General features: G+C 39.5%; 1 protein-coding gene and 1 gene segment (V, D, J or C); both read right to left on the reverse strand.

The window, feature by feature from the left end:
* Positions 1–10,283: 10,283 nt before the first annotated feature.
* LOC307237331 (immunoglobulin heavy constant mu) lies at positions 10,284–14,577 on the reverse strand (the record flags this gene model as incomplete). The annotated part of the gene is made up of 5 exons (XM_080010044.1): positions 10,284–10,301; positions 10,552–10,700; positions 11,123–11,410; positions 14,010–14,249; positions 14,487–14,577. 5 exons carry the CDS (start codon positions 14,575–14,577, stop codon positions 10,284–10,286), a joined length of 786 nt encoding a protein of 261 aa, XP_079866170.1.
* Positions 14,578–15,888: 1,311 nt separating this feature from the next.
* On the reverse strand, positions 15,889–21,266 carry LOC307236531 (Ig mu chain C region membrane-bound form-like). The segment is given in 6 exons: positions 21,228–21,266; positions 19,876–20,175; positions 18,583–18,909; positions 18,166–18,495; positions 16,500–16,636; positions 15,889–16,258 (listed from the first exon to the last, which is right to left on the reverse strand).
* Positions 21,267–23,772: the final 2,506 nt, after the last annotated feature.

Raw genomic sequence — 23,772 nt, forward strand, 5'->3', positions numbered from 1 at the left:
GGGCAAGGGAAACTGGTGGAGGTTTGTGACATTCTGGACTTTGGTATGTGGAATGTCACCTCTCTGGGGGTTAAAGAGCCTGAACTAGTGCGTGAGGTGGAGTGATACCAACTAGATATACAGCAGTTGGGCTCATCTCTGCGCACAGTGTTGGATCTGGAACCCAACTCCTTGATAGGGGGTGGACTGTCGCCGACTCAGGAGTTTTTCCAGGGTGAGAAGCGCGGGGTAGGTGTGGGGACAGTCATAAGTCCCTTGCCGATGGCTACACAGTTGGAGTTTGTCCCAGTGGATGAGAGGGTCGCCTCAATGTGACCACGAGTTGCAGAGAGGTAAATTCTGACTGTTGTTTGTGTATATGCACCTAACAAAAGTTCAGAGTATTCAGCTTTCTTGGAGAAGGTGGGAGAGGTGAAACAGGGGAAGAAGGCCTTCAGGTGAAAAGGCTGCAGTGACAGCAGTTGCAGAAGCAAAATTCAGGTTCTGGGAGGTATTCGGAGAGGCTATAGAGAAGGTCTTTTGGGCAGCCTCGAAGAGGTTGTGGGAAACCATTCTGCGACTCTGTTCTCAGCAAGGGCAGGGAAACTGATCTCGACTGGGCATATTGTCGAGAGGTGGAAGGAACTCTTTGAGGAACTCCCGAACCCGATGTGCATGCCCTCTGAAGAGGCAGGGCTAGAAGAGTCTGGGGGTCACAGCCTCTTCCTTGACAGAGTTCACTGAGGTTGTTGGAAAGCTCCTCAGTGGCAAGGTGCAAGTGAAAGAAGTGGATGAGATCTGTCCACAAATGCTGAAGGTCCTGGATGTTGTGGGGGGTGTCTTGTTTGACACGACTCTGCAATGTCATGTGGACATCAGGAACAGTGCCTTTGGACTGGCAGACCAGGTCCCTATTTTCAAAAAAGGGGACCGGAGGCTGTGTTCCAATTATCGGGGAATCACATTACTCAGCCTCTCCGGGAAAGTCTATGCCAAGGTGCTGGAAAGGAGACTCCGGCCGACTGTCGAACCCCAGATTCAAGAGGAACAATGTGGTTTTTGTCTTGGCCATGGAACAGCGGACTAGCTTTTATCCCTGTTGCAGATGATCGAGGGAGCATGGACGTCGACATGTGTTTTGTGGATTTGGAGAAGGATTATGATCAAGTTCCCCGTGGTTGTCTGTGGGAGGTTCTGCAGGAATAGGGGGTGCTGGGGTCGCTTCTGCAAGCCATTCAGTCCTTATACACTCAAAGTGAGAGCTGTGTCCAAATTCTTGGTATTAAGTCAAGCTTGTTCAAGGTGGTCGTCGGACTCAGACAAGGTTGCGCCTTGTTTCCTCTCCTGTTCGTGGTTTTCACAGACAGGATATCAAGGCATAGCTGTGGTCTAGATAGTATCCAGTTTAGTGACATAAGGGTGGCATCGCTGCTATTTGCAGATGATGTGATCCTTTTTGCGCCATCACACTGTGATTCTCGATGCACACTTGAGCAGTTCGCAGCCAAGTGTGATGCAGTCGGGATGAGGATCAGGACCTCCAAATTTGAGGCCATGGTTCTCTCACAGAAAAAGATGGCTTGTCCCCTACAGGTGAGTGGGGAGCAACTGCCCCAGATGGAGGAGTTCAGGTATCTTGGGGTCTCATTCACCGTACCTGACCATGGCAGTGAAGATGGAGCTAAGCCGCAAGGAGAGGCTCTCAGTTTACCAGTCGGTCTTCATTCCCAACCTCATCTATGGTCAAAAGCTATGGGTAGTGACTGAAAGAATGAGATTGCGGTACAAGCAGCTGAAATGGGATTTCTCCGTAGGGTGGCGGGCCTCACTCTCCATGATAGGATAAGGAGCTCCGTGATCCGAGAGTACCTCCCTCTCCTCCACATGGAGAGGAGTCAGTTGAGGTGGTTCAGTTGTCTTGAAAGGATGCCCCCGGGACCAACCCCCCCTTTGGAGGTGTACCGGACATGTTCAACTGGGAGGACATTCCGGGGCAGACCCAGGACACGCTGTTGTCCCTGTTGCCACTGTGACCTGACCAGGATACGCGGGTTAGAAAATGAATGGATGGATGGATGGATGGATGGATGGATGGATGGAGGCCTATAGAACTTTGGGATCGTTGGGCCTTGTTGGGTGATTTTTGTTTGCTCATTTGTTATGATGATTCAATATTCAAGATTTAAGAGGTTTATTTATCACATACATAAACATACGTTCATACATACATGCAGTGAAATGTCTTTGTAACGCACTTGGAGATTATGCACAATAAGTTCTAAACCGAACATTACAGCTAACCTAATTTCTACCTAGCTAAAACTAACTGATTCCTAAAATGTAATGCATTTACGGAATAGAACTATATGAAATGAAATGAAATGAAATGAAATGAAATGAAATGAAATGAAATTAAATTAAATTAAATGAGACTCAAAAAGGTAATACAGACAGACAGAATACAGGGGGTACAAAATAGAAGTAAAGGGAATAGAGTTATGTATCCTGTATGGGATAGGCTATTTGTATATACGGATATGTGCAACAAAGTGGCATGTGAATAAAGTGTGTATGGAGATATACAGTAGAGTATACAACAGTACGACACAACAATACAGAAACACTGAACAGAACAGCAATACAGTGCAGTGTGCAGTAACCCAGAACAGTGATACAGTATGCAGTACAGTATGGTGCATGTGTTCTCTAATTCTGTTATTACGGATTTAAGCCAGTAGAGATGAAACCCTATTGTTCTTGTAAAATTCCCTATTATTTTTCCGGTTGTTCTTCAGAAATGTTTGCGCAATTTCCTGTGAGATGGTAAATGATAGCAACATGAAATTTTGCACATGCATAAAAAGGGACGGCTCTAGCCATTTTACTGTTCTAGGCGAACCGTCGATGGGGGGCAGAAGGGGCAAATGGGCAAATTGTGCCTCGATCACTGCCTCTCCGCGCCCCCCCTCCAGATGGTGCCCTAGGCGGCCGCCTATCTCACCCAGAGGAAGAGCCAGCCCTGTGCGTAGATATTCTCTTGCAAATGGCTCACAAACAAAGAATATCCAGATCCAATTAAAAGTAAAAAAATATATTTTATGTTGGAAAAACACCATAACTCCTACATTGTAAGTCTGATTTTCCCCGAAGCCTTGGTCTGTATATCCAGTCAATCAGAGCCTTAATCTGCCTAACTTGAGTTTCTTCCACTCTGAATTTTTGAAAGGCTTTGTCAGCTTTTGACTCATTGACACCAAATTAGTTACAGGACTGCAAGGGACCTAGCTTCACAAAAGTACTATAAACTATTTACGATCAGATAAGCAACATGGCAACTATTAACCATTAAACTTGACAATGGATGTGGTCTAACACTAAATTTACCATAATCCATTGACCTGAATGGGGATATTAGATAGAGGTATTGGAACCTATGTGCCAAAGTATTGTAAAATTTGAATTTTAGGGGGCACTACAATTGCCAAAAATGTGTATCGCTTATGTGATTAGTGGAATTTCACAAAACATGGTGTACATGCTTTATAGACAATTTATAGTGGAAATATGCAGCTTGATTGTTATGGGTATACTAGCCTAACCTCAGCATATTTACGTGTGGCCAATCACATAATGGTTTTAGAACTCAAGTTGGGTTCAGGCAATTATCATGACACTGAGTAACATGGGTAACATGTTCAGACCACTAATTGGAACACGCACACCAAGTTTGGTGTTATCCATCCAAATATTACTGAAAGGCAGGACATTCTCTTGGTTGAAATATTAATGAGCTGTGGACACATAATATTTATTTATTTGTTTGTTTATTTATCTGTTTGTTTGTTGATTTGTTATTTACAATATGGCAGTGATGTACAACATTGTGATATGTGAAAAAATAGAGAGGGGGGGGTGTCATGAAGGGTCCCATGGCCAAAAGGCCATACTAAGAAGGCCTGGTATATTGTTAATGTAGCTAACCACACTTTGGGACAATGGGAATGTCCTCACAATTTTTTTTATGAAGTGAGAATGGGTGTGTGGACAGTGGGATATTTTTACTTTGATATCTTTTCCATATCACTACATAGTGCAACAAAGGACCAAATTATATTCTGCATTGTTTTTATTCATCATACGCAACATGAACACAAAACTTAAAGCCCGGTGAACTTGGCAAACTAAAATATGCTTTCTAGCACCACGCCTAACAATACACACTGTCTTATAGGAGGTAAGGGTTCGATCAGCTTTAGTGCACGCATCTCTGAGTCCAGCCTCATTGCAAGTGAGTGAGACAGCTGGCTTACGAAACTACGACCAGAGATAGCATATTTTTATGCTTGTCTCACCTCATAATAAATGAGCGTCATCTGTCCTGTAATTTGATCTGTCCATCTGTCCTTTGATTTGAAATCATGGCTGTCTTTTTCGCTTTTCATTGCTTTCCAGGGGCTAATGGGAGTCCTGAAAACATACTGTGCAATGGAACTGTGAACCTATCATCCTGTCTGTAATGAGCACCCTCTGGTCATTTTGTTTAGTTGAGTTAGTTTAGTTAAGTTGTCACTTAAAACAAGCTTCAGTGTGATATAGATTTAAATAGTTTTTCATCTCATACGTAATAGATATACTTGACTTTGCAAAGATCAGCTCACTCCTCCAGGTCTTGCTGAAGCTTGTTTTTAATATTTTTTGTTGTCCCTTTGTGCTTTAATTGTACTTTACTGTTTTAATCTTTAATCTTAATCTGATTTAATTTTTCCAACACCCTGCTGCAACCAAAATCTCTCATTAGGGACAATATAGAATTGAGAGAAAGAAGAAATGGGTTGAATTATTACCTTTCTACTGCACTAGTCCTTTTATCGATATAGCTTTGTTATGTATAGTAAAGTGAGAAAAGAAATCCACAGATGAGATGAGATCAAATTATATAATATAATATAACATTATGCTATATGATATCATATGATATGATTTTATATTAAATGGCATATTTTCGTTCCCAAGGGGTAATTGCAATTTTTAGGTAAAGTTTCGAAAGAGGCACTTGTTAATTATACAGTACCTGTCTTCGAAAATTCAGACTTCAAAAATTCAGTTTGTGTGAGATGCTAAACTACCGTCTGAGCTCTACAAATGAACTTGGTTCTCAGAATATAATTACGCAAAGGTTATTTATTGCGATATCTCAAGAGAGTTTCACAGCACATGACAAGGCAGTCTGTGGAAAGTCTAAACATTTCAAGAAGGGAGGTGGTTATATAGAATAGCTTGTTTACATAAAGGTTACACACACAAAAACCCTCGGGGAAAACAGGAGCATCTTATGGCCTTCACAGGATAACACACATAGTCTCAACACACAAAGAAGACTCGGGTAAAAAGGACATCATGCTACTGTGCATAAGCTTTCAGGAAAGAAGGCCGCTATGTGTAAGGGTCCAAAACAGTAAGGCATGTGATCCTATCAATAAGTTTGTGCGCCAAGAATAAGACATGTGATAAGCACATGGAAGTAGAATTAATATATGTATGACTATAAGGGAGGAAGCATAAATTTTTCGATTTCCATTACATACACTACATACAATTAAAACAGCTGATGAACAGTAATGACAATAGTGCAACGTTTCAAGTATTACAGTATCTATAGAAACAACTGTTTCATGCAGATGTGTATATGTATATATGTACTTTTAGAGCTTATAGTGCTTATTGTGCATAATCACCGGGTGTCATGACATTTCACTGCATATATGTATGACCGTATGTATATGTATGTGACAAAAAATCTCTTGAACTTGAACAATACGCTACCACCATATACGTATATATATAGGAGACGTTCCATCCTTAGAACAACCATAACTTTTCATGCTGGAAAACAAATGGATAAGGCCTGGATGGAAGAATGTTCTACTGAAGTGACTTATTACATACTTTTATGTTGTATACATGTGCCTGGTACCATATGTTTATAGTAATGTGCTGTAAAAAGTACATAGCACATTGGGGTATATTTACAACGAAAAAGTACAAAGTGTGTCAACATGGAACCCCAAAATGCTGCTAATAGACTATCTTTGAATCAAAAGTTGATTGAATATCAAAACAAATGAAAGAGTGAATTCAATAATTTAAAATGATAAAAATAATAAAAAATGTTTCAGATTTACCTCCAAGGAGTTGAGGAAATGCATTCGAAATAGATTTACTTTGGTCTCCCATGTAATATTTACAAGCTCTTTTATTTTTTTTTACTCTCTACTTGTCCAATTTTCTCTGTCTCTGCGCTTGTTTAATTATGTATTTCCCATTTTCCCCATGCATTCTTGTTCATAGTCAGGATTTGGACTAACTTGGCTCTAAACTCCACCGAGTAACTCCAATATTTTTTTTCTACGAGTCTACAGTATCTCATAGTCAGTATTTTTATTTATATGTATATATATATATATATATATATACACACACACACTGCATACACACTACATACACACTGTATATGCTTGACCAAGGTCTCTCATTTTCAGGGCTTAATATAACTAGTTTAAGAATACTTATGTTTCCTATCACATACCGGTTGATTGATCAAACAAATCAATACCCCATATTTACACAATTCCTCGAGGGCGGCAATATGTATAGATCGGTCCAGACTTGCATCCAAAATGGTGTACTACGTACTATATTCTGTAGGCCTATGTTTGTACTATCCAGTATGTGTGTTAGTATGTAAGTAAAAAAAAAGATGTCTTCTCAGACGTACTACATCTTAATATAATGTCGCACCACTTCCTTTCAGCACATTTAGGGTGGATGACGACGCTGCGTATAAACTTTTACCGGTGTCTCGCCCGCACAATGCATTGGTTGTTTAGTACTTTACTTTGGTATTTGATCATACTATTGTTTCAGACATGCTAAACACAAAGTTGGGGTACTAAGTAATGTACTTGTATGCTATTCCAGACACAGGGCAAGTTTGCATGTGTTCAATGTCAATTTTAAATATACCGTCAGCCTGCTCGCTCAGATCACACCCAGTTCAGCAAGTGGGAACTTGTGCAAAGGTCGTAAGAACACAACTAGGTGCAAAGTTCGTAAGAATGAATGTCGACTATTTGGAAAAAAAAAGAAATGTACGCCAACAAGAAGTGAATGTCTACAGCGTTGTTTCTCAAATGGGAGGACACTAAGAGCTAAGCTACAACAGGGGAATGTGAAAATGGAAATAATTCATTTCAACAACTATTATAATAATAAAATCTGCACTGACATTTTTTAAATGAAAATTCTATTTGATTGATTAATTGTATAACAGGTTATATAATTATACAATTATAAACAGGTCGCTGAAAGTGTTGTGTGTTATTACAACGTTTAGTTTTAGGAAAGAAGCAGACAAGGAACAGCAAAGAAGAACGTGTCATGTGTCTACTGTGTGTAATTCAGCAGAATCCTTCCAGAGGTGGAAGAAGTACTCAGACCTTTTACTTGAGTAACAGTACAAATACCCTGACACAAAATCGCTGTTTGAAAAAAAAGGAGAAAAGTATTACATTCACATTGCAACACAAGTAAAAGTACACAAGTACTTGCTGTTTAAAGTACTCAAAGTAATAAAGGTAAAAGTGTCTGTCATAACCAGTGCCCTGATATAACTATCGGCCTATAGTGCATAAAGTGATACTGTAGCTTTTCGGTGCAAATGGGTGCTCATGATCCCGATTACAATTTACAAAGCAATAGTACGAGTGGTGTCAGAGTAATTTATATATATATATATATATATATATATATATATATATATATATATATATATATATATATATATATATAATTAAAAAGTATAGATATTGGCTTTTAAACTGGTCTCGAAACTGAATATAATTCAGCAGAAATAGTTGAAAGTACTGTACTGTGAAGTGCAAAATAGGCTACTTGTAGTTCGTTACTTCCCACCACTGCATCGTCTACATTTTACACCTTTGACCTGATAAAGTCACATCAATGAATACAATCCTGGAGTCTCCTAAAAGTAAAATTAAAAAAAAATAAAAAAATAAAAAGCAAAACAACAATAATAATAATAATAAAAAATAATAATAATAATTGCAGAACAGTACAGGTTTCTTTGGCTTAGAAAACAATTAAAATACTCAATTGCCAGAGGGTTTTTGAGGTCCATCAGGCGGTGCTGCCGGGCATCCCCCTGGCTGGCATGAGGACCCGCGGTCCAGCAGGCGGTCCACCGGGCAGCCCCTGGCATCCAGACTGGCAGCGGCGTGCCGTGACTCCGTCCCAGCAACAGCGTCACCGAAGGGGGCGGGGCTGCCTCGGCGCTCTCAGCCAATCGGAGCGCACGGAATGCCAGCTCGCACCAGTGTCAGCCAATGGGGGGGGCGGGTTTTCGTCCGGTCCCGTCCCGTCCCGTCCCGTCCCGTCCCGTTCCCTTCCAGATGTAAATTCCTCCAAACCCACTAGATACACAAAGGCAGACCCAAACACGCCAAATTCACGCTCGTTTACACAATTTCCTCATTCAGCGTCGGCGCAGAGTTTAAACAGACAATCATTCCCAAACTGCCGGCCGCCCCCAAACTGTGGCTGTTTGTGTTATCGTGGTTTTTTTTTAGTTTTTTTTTTAAGTGCTTCCAGTCGATCTGGACCAGTATCCGCCTCCAGAGCCGACAGGTATGACTTCTACTCCAGCCCGGTTGTAGAGCCACGGCTCCCTCTTGTGGATAACGCACGGTACCTCGCAGGCCCCTAAAAGTACACATCTAAAAGTGTCTGAAATGTTATGGAGTCTCGGATTTGTCCACGTATCCACTCGGTTCTTCTGTATCAGCGTCAGCATTTCAGAGGTTTCTCAAACCCGGAAAACCTACCACCCCGTCTCGCTCACGCCTGTCCCAGGTGAGCCCAACCCACTTACACTTCTTCTGCCGTCGCTTTCGACACCACTTCTACCGTCGCTTTGAAAGACACCGGAACGGTCCTGACACCATCCCCCGTGACGCCTCCCGCCAGCCCCAGCCTACCAGCTCCACCTGCGCCACCACAGCAGGAGACTGGACCTCGCCACAACGAGTCGTCAATACCTCCAAGGCCTAGAGGTGTTGACTGCACTGTTTCAGTTGTGACAGCAGCATTTTGTTTGGAAGGTGGTATCATATTGCCTCAACTGTGTTGCTTAAACATCGCTCATAACAAACCTTATGTTAGAAACACAGTATAATAACACAATTTAGTAATTAATTACTAAGGACATAACAATTGCTCCGTTCTTCCGTATGCATTTATTTGGAAGGAGAAGCATTAGTTTCAAGTAACATTGAAGTAACAGTAATGCAGCCCACTTTCCACGTAGGTGAGGAATGATTTCAAATCGAAACGAAATGCTTTCAGTTACAAAAACCTCCACATTAAGCCTCAGCCCTGGGGCTTGCACTAACGACTATAAAATAGGGATGCACTAATTGTAAAATTATTGGCCGATACTGACGTTTAAAATAACTATTTGGCTGAGGGCCGATGCCGATACCAATTTTTTTCCGAGTTCCCGTGAACGCATCATCACTTACTGCTTAAAGCGAGAGACCCGTGTCAAGAGACCCTTGTCAATGTCTCCTAAAATCGAATGCAGATGGTATCCTTCTATCGTACGGATAAAAAAATAGATCAATTAACATTAAAATAAAAAAATAATTGATCAAAACAGTTTACTTAATTACTGAAAGGACGTGTTTGGTAGTGACAATTTTTCAAGTCACACACTGATTTTCAGACTTTGGAAAACATTTTCTTCACCTTCCCCACAGGGACCATGCACTTTGAAATGTAGGCCTGTGAATTGTTTTTTCATTAATGTGGAAAGGCAAATTGGAACCAATTTGGTAGAAGCAGAAGCAGAGGTATTTAAAATAAAACTTAAAAGTGAAACAATCAAAAATTAGTTTTGGGATTAATAATAAAAAGGTCTTCAAAAGTGTTATGTAACTCTGATACCTGCAGACACCCTGTTATAATAATAATAATAATAATAATAATAACAATAATAATAATATCATAAACATGAATTTATGTTTTTATTTTAAAGTGAAGTTGTGGGGTACACCGCTAAACTGAGTGAGCTCAACATCAGTGAAACTTTTATTTATGTTTAATGTCTGTGGCAAATCAACATGAGAAAGCTGAAGAAAGAATGAACAAAAAAAAAACATGGCAAAGATTAGAATGAACAAAAAAAAAACATGGCAAAGATTGGAATAAACCTATCAAGACACGTGTTGTCACAGAATGTCCATAGCCTGGTCAGACGAAAGGATCCAGTAGAGGGCTCTGTTATTTAGTCTGAAAAAAGGAAATTTTGAATTTATGTGAAATCTGCTGCCATCTAGTGATTATGATTGCATCACACACAGAAAATATTTCATGTTCATTTCATTTCACCTATCCATTTCACATACAATTGTATCTGATAATAAGGGATGAAAACTCTTTCAACCTCTGGGAAAATAAATATATACTTTCATTATTCAGTCCCCAAGTTTTCCTCACCTTTATAAGCATAACCGATGTGCCATAGAAGAGGGAGATGAAGAAGAGGATAAGGAATGTGACGGCCATGTACCAGTTCTCCTCCCCTGAGTCCTGCATGAAAGCATCCTGTTTGTTCTCATCAAAGAACACTCCCTCCTCCAGAATCTCTACAGACAGGATGAAGAAGAGATATGGAGTTGCTGTCTATTAAGATCATTTTGCCCAGAGCCAGAAAGTTTGCTTGAGTTTTTGAAAAACAAATAATTATCATTTCAAAATATAATTTATGCATAGAATGACAACAGTACCATACAGTAGTAAGCGACCTTGGTTTTTTTGAAAGGCGCTATACAAATTTAAGTTATTATTATTATTATTATTATTATTATTATTATTATTATTATTATTATTAACAGTATGGCGTAAAAAAAGCATGTCAGTGAATGGACGAGCTGCGTAATATCACCCATTTAACACCATAAAACATCCCAACACTAACAGAGCCATGTTTATGGCTGTTGTCAGGAACCATATGATTTCCCCACTTTTAAGTACGTCGTAAGACATTGTATAAAGGACAAACGTGTACCTGGTTTAGATATATTCAGGGTTAAAGTGATGGTCGGGTGTGTCACCCTGCAGGTGTAGACCGACCCAGGAAGCCAGTCGGAAGGGGATAGACCGAGTCGGCTCTGGATGCTGAACTTCCCCTTCGGACTCCTGTGGGGTGCGCTCGTGTTGTAACTCCACAGCTGCGTGGCGTCATTAAGAAGCCAGGTTATGTTGATGGATGCAGGGCTGAAGCCATACACCAGGCACACTAGCTCGCCAGAACCCTGCAGCAGAACACCCGTTGGCTGGGAAAGACTGACGGCGCCTCGGGGGAAGATAACACATAACAGAGTCATGTTTTTGTGTATTGTTAAAGGATGGGTTTGCTTGTGCTTAAGTGCAATCCAATAGGGCAAAGGTTTAAAAAAGTGAAATATCCTTTTCCACAATGGCTGACTGGCATTATACACCCACATGTCTTAATAATAATAATAATAATAATCACTTAATAGTAATATCACATTTTATTTAAACCAATTTTCTGCTGCAATACATTTAAAGCTTAACACTGGCTACAGAAGGCCGCCAGTAGGAAGCAACATAACTTCCTGTTTTTAGTCTCAAACCCAAAAGGTCTGAGTCATGGAAGAACAAGAGAGTTGATAAAACCCTGATAAAAACCTGATGAAATTCAGGGTCTGTGACCTTTTTTGAGGTTAATGTATAAAGACTGTCTGACAATCACGTTTGTTTTCCCATTTTCAAAAACAAAATGAAATTTGTTTTTTTAAGGATTTCCCCCATTGAATTGCATTTAAACACAGTGAGCAGCAGCAGAACAGTGTGTTTCTCAAAGCGTTGATGGTGATGGGAACCAACATCAAGGAGTCAAAAATGCTTAACCTATCCCTTAAAAACATTTGTATAGACAAATAATTAACAAGAAAATAATAATAAGAAAATAACAATTAAATGGACTGAAATTATTTCTTTGGAAATAAAAATCACTTCAACTATTTGCTAGGTATTCTCCACATAAAAATCGAATAAAATGTTTATATAATTATGCTGCAAATTCCTGACTCTTGTCAGGTAAAGAAGCTTTATAGCAAGGCTCAATGTCATATTTTATCAATAACAAATGGATTTCAATGGATTTATCCAATCAATTTTTCATTGCCTTGATTTTAACTAACTGACTGAGCGAGGAACACATAGATTAGAATGATCAATCTGCTCATTATTACAATAACTAAAACAGCATTCATGCATGTTGAGTAGCATTTGTTTTAAAAACAATCTCTCAAAGAATTTTAATGGTTGATAAATGGCAGCTGCTTCTTACGCCTTTTGATTGAGAACTGATTTGTCTAATACCTCGTGACGATTACAAATCCCGCGCCTGGCAAAACCACATGCCCACATTTAATATCCAGTAATATTAAAGTATTTTCATTTTTTGCTTACCTAACACATTCGCTACAGTGTGTTTGAGTAATTCTTTGCTTGACTCGTGATCGACGACGCAGGAATAGATCGATTCCTGATGCCGTTCAGACAGCGACACATTTAGCCTGCTGCTTAAGGAATACGTGCTCCTTCCTGTGTATTTCAAAGCAGGACTGTTGCTGTAGTGGGATGTTGGTAATTGTAGGCCATCCTTCTCCCAGTACACAACAATGTCAGATGGGTAGAAACCAGAGACTAGACAAATAAGTGTGGGGTTGTTCGGCTCCAACAGTTCCCAGTCAGTTGGCTGTATTATCTCCATTGATGGACGCTTTGGGTCTTTAAACACACAAATGAAAATAAAATGTCAGCGGTTTGCATTCTGAGAAACATTTATACATTTTGTTTTGGAGACAAATAATTTCTCATGAACATAGTTAACATATTCAGAAACGGTGCTGGCTAGAGTTTGGGAAGTGCTACCTCTGTTTTTGCTTATATGTTTCTCATGTCCCTGGTCAGCACAGCGGTGCTTTGCCTCACAGGACACTTGTGTGTATGCATTCCAGGCCTTTACTGATATATTCAGGAAGCTGTGCATGGTCTCTGTGCCATTGCTGTGTCTCACGGGCGGCTCCGTGTGCACATTCTGAGAAGGTTTGATCCCACCCTCTTTCCAGGCAATGGAGAACTCATTTAGATTTGGAGCCACCAGAGTACAGGTGATCAGCCCTTGTCCATACGTCCTCAGATGATGGAGATACGGGCCTTTAATGTCAACATCAACAGACTGAGAGGAAACTGGAGTCACTGAAAAAGAGGAAGATGGTCGAACAATATATGCTCAGTGACAGCCAAAAACATTATCATTTTTAAAACCAACTTATGTTCCACAAATCCACTTATAATGAAACATTAAGATTACATTGAGATAACATTTTCTGACTTTTCAATGCTTATGGTTCAAATGAGAATATATATATTTTTTCCTTTCAATTTTATTTATTTTCTTATTGTTTAAATTCACCTGAACACAAGCTGATGGGCTTGCTGACAGCTGGTTGGGTAGACCTATCAGAGACTTCACAGGTAAACACGTCCCCAGTCTTCCACTCAGTCTGAGTCACATGGAGGTGACTAGTTACTGCCACTCTCCCATCTTCACCTATCCTGATGTCAGTGGTTGACCCAGATTTGCGCTGAGACCCAGAAAGCCATGTGATCTGAGGGTTGAATCCCCGGCCAATGCACAACAGTTTCTGAGGCCCTGAGCGTTCACTTGGCGATAGAAGGAGCTCCACCGTTGGCTTACCTAAAAGACCAACATGTTGTATGACAGTTCAAAATAATCCACGTGATAAAAGTTTCATCAACACAAAACATGGAGTCAACATTTTACTCACTGAAAATCATCCCAGTTGGGGTGGACAGCCAGGTTTTGGAGAATCCTTGATTCACCCTGCAGGTGAATGTACTTTCTTCATTCCAGTGAGTTTTGGGAATGTAGAAGCGCTCAGTGATGGTATGGAAGTCAGACGCTTCAGGAAGATCGACAAACACTTTCTCTGAGATGTCGGACTCGTTGGCCTGAAACGTCACGTAGATGTTGCTGGAGGCGAGTTGAGTGATGTCGCACTCCAGCAAAGCACTGTCTCCTCTCTGCAAGTTTGGCAGATATCTTCTAATCAGCACTGATGGAGCTCCCACTGGAGGCCCTGGGCAACAAAGACATGCAACTCATTGCGCCGTTCAAGGAAATGTCATAAAACAACCATTTGGGACGTTTTGGATAGTTGTCTTACCTGTTACACTTATGGTCTTCTCTGTGGTAGTGAAGCAGCGATGTTCTCCCTTACATGTGAGGTTATGGAGTGTCTTCCATGCACTGAAAGAAAGGGTGAGGTTGCTAACGATTTTAGTGGTGTCTCTTCCATGGCTCTCTCTATGGATACTGGTGGAGACTATCCCATCCACAAGCCAGACCACCTTGGCGTCAAACGCAGTGTGAACGACACATGTAGCTGTAACATCCGACTCTGCCATGATTACCGCCTTGAAGCTGGGGATCTTCAGATCAATGGATGGATGGGATGATGGATAAACTGCCAGAAAACAAAGTATTTGTTTAAATTCTCAAAATATACATTTCAACACAGTGTAAGGCAAAAAAATTACAAAAATATCTGGAAAATAAGTAATATACAATGACTGAAAAGAACGGAAAAAAAACATGTGTAAAGAACAGATGAGGAATTTTATTTTGTTTAATTTATGGTTAGATTCATGTTGTTGAAGAAATATTAAGCATGTTAAGTTGAAATGCTTATCTCAGAGATCAGAATTCAATGTATCTGTATATGTTTGAAAAGGTGACAAATTGATCTTTTATATGTTGTGTTTTCAGAGAAATGTATTCACACTTACCTGAACAAATACTGAAAGATTCTGAAAACATGGTTGCCTTTTGGTTGGACTTGCATGTAACTGTTGGGCCCTTAGTCCACTTCTCCATATCTAGTTCAATTTGGCTTCTTAGAATGAAGGTTTTCTTTCCTCCATTTACACTTTGAGACCTTTCTGGAATTTGTGCTGTTTCCAGAGCATCGCTGTCCAGTAGCCATTCCACTTTCGTGATAGAATCATCTGGAGAGAAGCCACTCAGAGTGCAGATGAGGCTCAGCGGAGAGGCGCCGAACCCGGCTCCCCAGACAGGGTACAAGGTGATGTTTGGATGAATGACCAGCTTCACTGAGACAAAACATATACTTTATTTTTTTTCCACATTTACAGCAATAATCAGCTGATGGACTGTTTACATCTTCAGTTGCTATATGTTTGGGCTACCTCTATCTAAGTAAAGCATACCTTTACTAGTCTGTACAAGAAAGCAAACATTAAATGTAACATCCTTTAAGTAAAGCTAAATGGCATAGTTTTAAAGTGATGGAGGGTCTGGAGGGCCGTTTGCACACATGTTAGAGCAGACATGGCTGAGCGGTCTGAGCAGGCAGCAGCAGAGGCATCAAGCAAAACCCTGCGCTCAGAAAAGCACCCGAAATACAGAAGTGAAACATGGTGCTGCTCAGCAGCGCATCACAAACACCAGGTGCAAGTAGCAGTGAGGGAAATACGTTTCAAATTTGAATATTTCAGAGCAGTTTGACTTTCTATCTCTTGGTTTTGTAATTGTTCTTTTCATGACTTGGCGAATAGTTTGAGTTCTCTAGTCTGTTATTATCACCACATGGGATAACATACAATATATATCAAATCTTAACATTCAAATATTCCCAGAGATGAGTAAATCTATGAACTGAATCTCTTTAACTCTCTTTTGACGTGAGCATGATTAAATTAAGACTGTTACAAAACCTGTGGTAATGTTGGAAAGTTAGATGACTTGCATTTATAACTCATCTCAAATATGTCAATAATGAGAACCTTTTGTAACTGGTGGAAATAATACATTAGGGGAACAAACAATCTGACATTTCACTTCATATATGTATGACCGTATGTATATGTATGTGACAAATAATCTCTTGAACTTGAACTTGAACTTATAAAAGGTTCTCTTTCATTAGATGTTTATTTTTGAGAATGAAAACACATAATTAAATGAATATGTGATTGTTGCTACTTGAAAAATAGGATTTTAAAAAGGATTGATATATGAGTTTGTTTTTCCTTTTTTATAGAGAATCAACAGCTCCTGTCACTTGATCTGAAAAAAGAAAGACAACGATATATTTGGATCAGTAAATAATGATCTCAATATATACCAATATAAATGTAATACCGCTAGTCCTCTGTTTGGCCTTGTGTTCTTTAAATCCAGACATTGTGTACGTTATGGACTAAAGTTCTAATGTAGACCAAGCTGGACTGTAAATAATTATACCACTATAATAATTGGTAATCTATTATAAGGGCTTCACTTCTCTTTGATCAGCGATCATCATTACCTTGATGGCAGTGGATCCAATGCTGTAGACAAGAGTGATGAGGAAGAGGATGATGAAGGTGAGAGCTGTGGTCCCCATACTGTCCTGGTCTGTTTCTACAGTGTGACCCCATTGGTCGTCAGTCAGGATCAGAATATCTGCGTAGAGGTGAGGCAATCACATATACCACCTTCCACTGAACCATAGCAACTACACGTGGTTATCATGTTAAATTATAAAAAAAATACATTTTATAAGCAATTAAGCAGTAATTAAGCAATCATTTTTATTTGAATGAAGATAATTTATGGCTTTAGCCAATGCTTGATGCTAGACTGTTTCTGCTATAACGTGTGTTAAACTCGAAAATTGCCACGAAAAACACTCTCACGTTGTACATTAAATCTGTTTTCTGGAATCTTATCATGAATTCTAAAATCGTAACTGCAACTATTCCTATGTAATGACATTAAAAAGGCTTTTGACATTAACCATAGTTCTAAGTATTCAAAAAAATTTTTTAATCATCTTGTTATATCGAAAACCACTGACAGTACCATTTAGAATGATCCCAACTTGCTTTTGAAAGATATCTTTATTGGTGAGGAAAATGGTTGGTTGCTTGGCTTGGCTTGTTGTTAAAATAATTTGGGAAATAATTTAGTTATTTATTGCAAGACCAAGGTGAATGATTTAAGTGTTTTTTTCAGGGCAAGACCCAGTAGAGACGGGAAAAGCACAGAAACAAAGGCAAAAACAGTTAGTTTCACAACATTTAATCAACTAAGGACACATTCAATGATAAAATGATACTAAGTCAATTTAGAAATTTAGTAATTAATGAGGATTATTTATTTTCTAGGCCATAATTATGTGGAGGGGGTAGGTTTCTTTTTCAATGGAATGGATTTATTATTTTTTAATAGATTATTTAATGACTATTATGCCTTGGGATACAAATGTATGCATCAAATCCCTGGAATATCTGGCATTTTTATCCCCCTGCTTCATTTTATTGAACTTAACTGACGGAAATAAATATAGGACGTATATTACTAGCTCAAAAGGGACATGAACTGTGTGGGACATACAAAAACAATTGTGAAATAATTTTTTTTATTTATTTTGGTTTTGAATTTTGCAGATTAAAGAAAAAAACAAAAAGTCATATCACAGGCAACAAACACAAACAGAACACAACACATAATGACACAACAGAACATCTACTGGGTCTTGCACATTTAGGGGATGCTCATGTTGAGGTTGACCAAGTTGGCCAATTCAGACATTCTCTCCATAATGGACCTGACAATGACTCGAGTCGAATTAATCATCGACTCGTGGTAGACTACGCAGTTGTACACCGTCTTGGTGTGTTTCCAAACCTGGGAGCTGAATCTAAGTTGGCCATAGACAGAGAATTGTCCGTTTTTTTCTAAAGGGCTTGTCATATTGGTGGAGAAAGTCGAATCTACCACCATATCATTAACCAGCCAAGACACCAAAATCTCCTTGGGGTAGAAGTCTTTCACATAACAAGTGAGGGTCACCTCGTCATTAGACTGATCTGCTGGAGGCAGCAGATAAACGGAAGGGCGTTTAGGGACTCCTGCAAGCATGAGAAAACAATTAGGATTGAATATTCACCATCACATTTTGAAATGTATAACCACGTGTGTACACTGACCGCTCTCTTTTATGTAGACTTTTTTCTCTTCCTCTATCAGTTCCTGGTGCCTTACAACGCAGCGGTAGTTTATTCCGGCACTCCACTCCTCGTACGTTATGTCGATAATGGCGGTGAACAGTTTTCGGTCCCCCCGTTGGCTCTCACGCTGATCGCTCAGAACCAGCATATTGTCTTTGTTATTCTTCCACTTGACGTACTCAATACCTTGTTCTTTTTCAAGGACCTCGCATATCAGTTGAGCTTTCTTGTTCAAAAACATATCCTCTAGTGAGAGGGGTAGGATCTCTATTTCAAAGTACAGATCTGGGTTTGAGCAGGGCAGATTTTCTGTTGAGAGAAGAACATGTTTACTACTTCACTGTTGTTGCTGAATTTTTTTTGCAATTGCGACAAGTAATGATATGTTTTACTCACCTATGTAGGCCACAGATTTTTTTGTGGAATTCTGACCTCTCTCGGCCACACATGTGAAATCCGCATCATCCAGCAAAGAGGTGTCGTTAACCTGGAGATAGCTTGCTGCATTGTATCGAGTCCCACTTTCTGTTTCTCTGCTCCCAATATAAGTCTTGATGTCAGATATTTGGTCACTGATTGGCTTCCCGTTTCTTAGCCATTTGAACTTATAATCTTTTGGTGAAAATTCACTGGCAAGGCAGTAGAAGGAACCCAGCTTCTTTTTCTTCATCTCCTCGTAAGAGGAGGTAAAGACGTTAAGAGTTGGCAGAAGAAAATCCTGGACTGAAAAACAGTATAAGGATATATTTTTTCATACATATATGTGTATACACATATACGTTTTGTAGCAGTAAATGATATACATGCAGAGGACAAGGGAAAACATGTTTAAATTGAAGTTAAATTCAACCAAATTATGTAACAAGGTCATCTTTTTGGACATTGACTCAAACATTTCAATGGGTTAGACATAAAAAGAACTCAGTAAAGTTTTCTAAGCTGCAAATGTTCATTGGAAGGAAGTGGAGGTGCAGAAGGTATTATAAATGAGGGGGTTATGCAAGTAGATGAAAGGAAGCAGAACATAATTACATTTTCTGTACATAGCAAGTGTGGAAATCGAAGATGTGCAAAGTAATCAGATATATATAATAAGACAGCAAATTAATATGCATTGGCAAGCTTTAGCCTCTCCATTCCCGCAATAGCCAAATCATTCTATCCCTGCAATGATCCGGCAATGAGTTAATAAATATGACACATAACATATGAATGGTGTTTTCTAGTCACAAAAAATATATAAAATACAGTAGAATAAACGAAAAAAATACAATGAATGTATAATATAAAAGATCTACATAAATAATACTAGAGCTGCGTCTATAATACTTATTTCTGATTTCTTATTTTTAGGTTAAACACATTCCTGCACTATAAATTACTACTGTTGTGTCCATTACTAAAAATGAGTGACGATGCTGTGTGAAAATTGTAATTTAAAACAAATTTTTAACACAAAATAGCAATGTTGCACAAGAGCCTTGCTGTGACATGCTTAATTAAAAAAAACATTTTTGCAGTAAGATAATAGTTACTCTAAGGAGATACAACTAGCTATTTTGATATGAATTCCAATTTTAAGACAACCCTGTTAAACATATTTTCACATATTGTAGGTTACCTTACAGTTGGTTATTGGATTTTCAACTTACATATATCTAACTTATTTCAATTTCTTTGACATCATACCTGTTGATGGCCGGATCACGGCATCATTCTTTACTCCCGAATGTTCCACTGTACAGGTGAAGACTTTCTTGGATTCCCAGTCTTCTCTCCGCACATTCATCTGACTGACCCCTGTGTACAAGTCTCCCTTCTCGACCGTGGGGTATTGGACGAAGTCGTCCAGAGCGGTTCCGTCCACTGTCCACTTGAAGGTGAGCGCGGCCGGTCTGAAGCCCGTGGCGAGGCAGCCGATGGTGAACATGTTTCCAAAACCAGAGCCACACTGGGTCAGAGGGAACACTGTGGGGGCCACTGGGCTCCCTGAAAGAAACAAATAAATTTTAAATGATGCATAAAATAAATCCTAGATTAAGATAATACATATTATTATTTTTTGATAATCCTCTTCTATAATCCTCTTTGATCACTGAAAATAAAGCCCATTGAAGTTTGATCGATGAAGAGGCTAAATACAATTGACAGATTTATTTCATTTTATCCATATTAGTAATAAATCGTACTGTCATTCTCAATGTCAATTCCACATAAGTCATTCATAATAAATACATTTCATTCAAAGTCTCACTGGTGTTCATCGTCATAATAAAATTAACAAATAATTAGGCTGCTTCACACAGCTTGACTGTGTAGATTATTAAAAAACATTCTTTAAACAGTTTTTGTAAACCTCTCCTCTCTTATAATCACACTTACAGACCCTGAAAATTGATCATTCTGCTGGCAAAATGCTTCAAACTGTGATGAGTCACACTTTTCAGCTAAGAAACTAATTGGAGTAGAAACATCAGTAGAAACAGAAATCATTATGCAATGCATACTATTACCCTTTTTTTTTTTTACATTTTAAGAAGTGATAAAACGCTTAACATTATAGCAGGATAGTGCAGATATATTGTATGTACTAAGTGACTGGAGATAGAAAAAGGTTTAACTAGATAGAAAAAGTAAACTACACCATTCTATCAGAATTCATAGAAAAAAAAACCTCAATGCATGCATGTTGTCATCGCCAATTCCATGTATTTCTATCTTTTTACCATTCTCAGATGTTTTTGGAGATATAACACATTGCCTTTGAGTAGCTGACATTTATACTGACAGCTTGGAAGCAAAGACATAAGAAATGACTGCCTTCCTTATTACAAAACCATCAATACGCCAAAATACAAACAGAGATAGATTTAAAAACTGCTTGAATCCTCACCCCAGCAGTCAAACGCCGAGAAGCCACAGTTTAATTAATCGCTTTACCAGTGAAACAAAACGTGTCGAATCGCCTCAATTCATCTTATTTTTTCTGAAATGTGCTTTCATAATTTAGACATTATTTGTGAAGTAAGAATATTGCTTACCTGATGTGACAGTGACCATGGTCCCTTTGCCCCAGACGTCAAATGCATCACAGTGTTACAGATTACTAGTGACACCATGCAAAAATATGTGCCCACAGAGTTGCCCGAATATTCAAGATATTTACAATCCTAGATAATTTTTACCGACACGTCAAATCTCTTTTTCATAATGTATCATCATTTAATATTTGATAATGTCTGAACAATAATCTTGTCCTCCATCTTGTCTCCCTGTTTAGATATATTCAGACATCTACTAATTGTGTCCTCTAATATTTTGAAAAGGCCTGAAGACAGAAACAAACCTGCTCAGAAGGTGAGCCACACATTTTAAATATAAACATTAAATCATATTTGGTTTAAAACAGTAAAGTTCTTTACCTGATGTGACAGTCACCGTTGTTCCTTTTCCCCACACGTCAAAGTAATCATCACAGTGGTTGATTTCAATCGCGCTCTAGTGCAAAGAATGCTCCTACTTCTGTTTTCCCTCTTGTTCAATCCAGTTTTTAACATTCTCCTTCCAAAATTCAGCATTTTGAAACATTCATCAATTATTTCTGTATAGATTTGTCTCTGTTTCATAGGAATTAAGCCAAATGGAAATAAAAATCACACGTATATTTCAAGGGGTCAAAATCAGGTGTCATAATAATATAGTATAATATGTTATATCAAACCATAATCACATTGCATGGCAATTCTTTTCCAGTTCAAATATCAAATATCAAATATCGAAGAAATACTTTCCGCTCTGTTTCCATACCATCCGGAGTTTGATCTGGCTTAAGTTTTGGCAGATAGGTTTCTGGACGAGGCAACTGAATGCACTATATATAGAACTTTACCCTTGAGATTACCATATCCTGAGCGCATGAGTAACAGAATATTTTGCCTCTGTGCTCTGAGCTGGTAAACACTTTTCATCATGTAAGACGTTAGGCTGGCTGTACGGAAGAAGGTGAAAGTCAAATCCATTTCAAATGAACTGGCCACAATACCAACTTAAAATCTTCATGTATGTTTGTACCTAAGCGTTGAAGAAGAGGATTTTTTTTTCATGAAAATGAGAACGATTTAAAAAACAAGTCATATAACTGACTGACCATGATGCTCCTAATTCTTATTAGGTTGGGATAGGTTCCCTGTCCCAGGTTCCCCAGCGAACAGGGGTGGTGGTCCCCATTTTTCAAAAGGGGGACCGGAGTTCCTTCTATCGAGGGATCACACTGCTCAGCCTCCCTGGGAAAGCCTACTGTATGCCAGGGTACTGGAATGTTAGGATCCAGCCGATACTCGACCCTCAGATTCAGAAGGAACAATGCGGATTCCGTCAGGGTGTGGAACAACGGACCAACTCTTGGCTCCTCAGGGATCCTTGGGGGGTCGGGGGAATTTGCCAGACCAGTCCACATGTGTTTTGTAGACTTGGCACAAGCTTATGACCGTGTGCCCCGAGGGATTCTCTGGGAGGTACTATGGGAGTATGGGTTCCCTATACAACCAGAGTGACAGTTGTGTTCGTATCCTCCGCGTTAAGTCTGTTCCCCATAGTTGTGGGGCTCCGGCAGAGGTGCGCCATGTCTCCTATTCTGTTGTGATTTTCATGGACACAATATCAAGGCGTGGGCCGAGGGCCAGAGTCTATCCAGTTTGGGCGGGTGGAGGGGTTGAGGATTTTTCCAGATGATGTTGTCCTCTTTGCCTCATCAGACTGCGATCTCCAGCACTCACTAGAACAATTTGTGGCCGAGTGTGACACGGTGGGGATGAGAGTCAGCACCTCCATATCCGAAATTATCGTTTGTGGTCGCTCAACCGCCGCAGAGTTGTCGCTGCCTTGCCTGCCTGACTCTATCGCTGTTGCTTGTGGGCATCCTCTTCAACTTATTGCTGAGTAGTTGCCATAGCAGCGTAAACAGATGAATGCGCACACAGCTGCATCAATTTATTTAGATGATGTTTACTTATATATGTATATTACGTCTCCATAGATGAATAGCGTAGCGTTACATCATAAAGTACGGGGAAACTGGGTACCGCAACAATGAGCTTCTCCTCTGTTTTGGGAACAAAAGTTATGTAGGAACCAGAGTCAAGGTGTATTTTCACGGACAAACCAATGGAAAATAATTTTCGCTTTCCGGTGTCACAGCTAATTGGCATAAAGTTGAACGTCGGTAAACGTTTTCCTGTGGCCAAGTCTCTGAGATTGGGCGGCAACTGCCACTAGAAAATAATGTCTTCCAGCGGTGTTGTCGCTGCGTCTCACATCTGGTGTGAGTGTACGGTAATTTAGAATTCGGGCGGTCCCAGGATGTCTTGTCCCCTTTGGGCCCACTTTTCACTGAATCTGACTAACGACCACAGTTGGGGGGGGGGGGGTCCGTTACCCGCTGTCCATTACGCACGGTGCTTCTTCTTTTTTTAAATTTATTTATTTATTTATTTTTATTGGCCCCTAGCGGTCACAGGGTGCAACTGCACCGGTTGCACCGGCGGTAGTGGTGTAACGGAACGTAGTTGATCTGTGATCCTAGGTGTT

The sequence above is a fragment of the Zeus faber genome (assembly GCF_960531495.2).
Source record: "Zeus faber genome assembly, chromosome: 11".
Lineage (NCBI taxonomy): Eukaryota > Metazoa > Chordata > Actinopteri > Zeiformes > Zeidae > Zeus > Zeus faber.